We start from the raw sequence: 2,314 nt of genomic DNA, 5'->3' as shown, positions 1-2,314 counted from the left end.
GTTCAGCACGGGGGTGAGTAGAAAATGAAGGCTAATCATGTTTTGGGTGTACTATTCCTTTAAAAGATGTTTATGTTTATTCCAGTTCTGTGTGTTAAATATCTAGGTGTTTTTATGTGATTTTAGGTCTTTTAGACCAATGTTTGTGATTTTATTAATGTTTCACATTTTATTGTCACATACTGGTGCTGGTCTTGGTCTCGGGTTAGGTGGTCTTGACCACAACACTGCCTCTAACTGCTCTTTAATCCCCTTCTACTGATGGAGATATCTTTATTATTTGAGCTCCAACCTAAACAACCTTTCAGCTGAAAACTTTTAGCTTCCTAAAACAGAAAAGTTTGGGTTCAGCTCTGCTTTGTGTCCCAGAATGAGCTGAACTTCATAGCGGATGATTTAATGATCCAACCGGATGTTTTTGTGTCGTTTACAGACGGCTGCTCCAGCCACATGACGGCGGTGGCGGTCGGCGCTCTGGGAGGATACCTGAACTTTCACCTGACAGAGCAGGACATCACCAAGAGGCCGCTGTCCTGAACTGATCTCTGTTCATTTTTTAAAAAAATGCTGCGAAGTTTGTCTTTACAATTAGTTAATTCAGAAGTCAAAATAATGTCTTATCTGATAAATATTAAATTTTGTCCGTTTTGACGCGAGAAATAATCCGTGTTGTTACCAAATACTGCATGCATCCATTGGCCTGTTTTATTTACTGCCTTTTGTTTTAGATTAGCTGTAAGAGAAAAGCTGCAGGACGTGTTTCTGGTTTTACTGACAGAAAATGTTGTTGGTGAAAATTCTGAGTCATTCAGGTTGGAGTCATTCTAAAAAAATTAAAATCAATCCACTGGATTTTGTTTCTAAGTTCAAAGTCGTTTCTCTTCCATCCAGGAAATTTTTTCAATTCAAAATGTCAGAAATAGCGTTTAGTTCCAGGTTTTATCCAGCAGCCCAACAAAAGAGGATGGAAAAAAGTTCTATTGTTTTTAATTTTATTAAAAAATTAAATGTATAACATGGATGCATAAACACCTGATTTTATTTCAGTGTTAAATCTGTTAAAAGTAACAGATTTTGATTAAAAATGTCTCTGGATCTTTACTGGTTGATGATTTTCTTTATTCGGACCCTGCTGATTTTTAATTGGTTACTCCTGATCTAAAGCCTCTAGCTCTACGCTATTCCCGCCATTTTTAATTAAAAAAGCTTCCTGGAAGCTTTTCGTCTTGTGGATTGTTTTTCAGCTTTTTTGGAACGACAGAAAATGTTTAATTTGATGTTTATGTGTCAGAGATTCTCTTCTTACCTGAAACTGATTCAATAAAAACCTCCAAGGTGACTTTCTGACATATTTTATTCAAATTTACCAAAACTTACCTTTTATTATCATAAATATCCATTTATTTATAAAAGCTTGTTTTTTTTCACAGCTCAAACTTTTATTGTCTAAATGAAAAGCTTTAAAGGAGTCGGAGCCGTTCATCCACAGCTGCACAGATGTTTCCGGTCAGTCCCTGAAAGGCTTCACTTGTTCCAGCCGATCACCTCGTAGAACAGAGCCTTGAGCAGCCGAGCCTCGAACGTGACGGTGTTCCTGCCGATGTGAAGGGGGGTCTCCTCCAGAGGCTCCTCGATGATGGCCGGCACCTCCTTCCCGTAAGCTGCAGGGAGACCAAGAGGAAACGGTTGAGTCCCCTAAGCCCCTCCCATTTCCATCCGTGTGTCTGTGGCTGTTGTGTAACTGCGGCTCACCCTCACACTGCTCCAGGAACTGAATGCACTCCTGCACCACAGCGTCCCGCAGCATGACCATGTGTTTGGCCATGTTCTCCAGCAGGGAGAGGAAACAACGCTTGGCGTAGAACCAAGTATCTGTCCCCAGCTAGACACGAGCATAAAAACACAGATGAGCGCTAATAAACTCCTGCTTCTAATTAAACTCAGCGTTCTGTTAAAGTCAGAGGCGTCAAAAGTATTCCTGCTTTTTATTCCAGTAGAAATATAAATCCTGCTGTGGAAAAACACTTTCTGTAGAAGTTAGATCATCAACTTTTTACTGCAGTAAAAATGTAAAAGTAGCTATTTTAAAATTACTCCTCATTAGAAAACAAGCCAAATGAAAAACAACGTTAATTAGTGAAATTGTGATACTTGTATTTTTGCAAAGATGTCAGTTTTATTCAGATCCTATAAAATTGTATTTTCCATCGAAAAGTACTAATGTGTATTACCAGAGATGGGAAGTAACGAAGTACAAATACTTCGTTACTGTACTCAAGTAGATTTTTCTGATATTTTTACTTTACTTTACTAC

The 2,314-nt window shown here is 38.5% G+C and overlaps 2 protein-coding genes across 2 annotated transcripts in view; one reads left to right on the top strand and one right to left on the bottom strand.

Annotated features, from left to right (window-relative positions):
* LOC107088930 (chromosome unknown open reading frame, human C16orf89) overlaps positions 1–584 on the top strand; it is a 10,748-nt gene extending 10,164 nt beyond the window's left edge. The window contains exon 6 of the mRNA XM_015381398.1: positions 434–584. Coding sequence (XP_015236884.1) covers positions 434–537 — 104 coding nt within the window. The 3' untranslated portion in view covers positions 538–584. The remainder of the gene's footprint in view (positions 1–433) is intronic.
* A 747-nt stretch (positions 585–1,331) lies between these two features.
* Positions 1,332–2,314, bottom strand: part of LOC107088929 (tetratricopeptide repeat protein 30A-like) — a 17,363-nt gene continuing 16,380 nt past the window's right edge. Inside the window, exons 14-15 of the mRNA XM_015381397.1 lie at positions 1,753–1,882; positions 1,332–1,661 (exon numbers count right to left, since the gene is read on the bottom strand). Coding sequence (XP_015236883.1) covers positions 1,525–1,661; positions 1,753–1,882 — 267 coding nt within the window. The 3' untranslated portion in view covers positions 1,332–1,524. The remainder of the gene's footprint in view (positions 1,662–1,752; positions 1,883–2,314) is intronic.

This window comes from Cyprinodon variegatus, unplaced genomic scaffold (assembly GCF_000732505.1).
Source record: "Cyprinodon variegatus isolate N-32 unplaced genomic scaffold, C_variegatus-1.0 Scaffold233, whole genome shotgun sequence".
NCBI classification, from domain to species: domain Eukaryota; kingdom Metazoa; phylum Chordata; class Actinopteri; order Cyprinodontiformes; family Cyprinodontidae; genus Cyprinodon; species Cyprinodon variegatus.
This window is presented reverse-complemented; position numbering and strand designations above follow the sequence as displayed.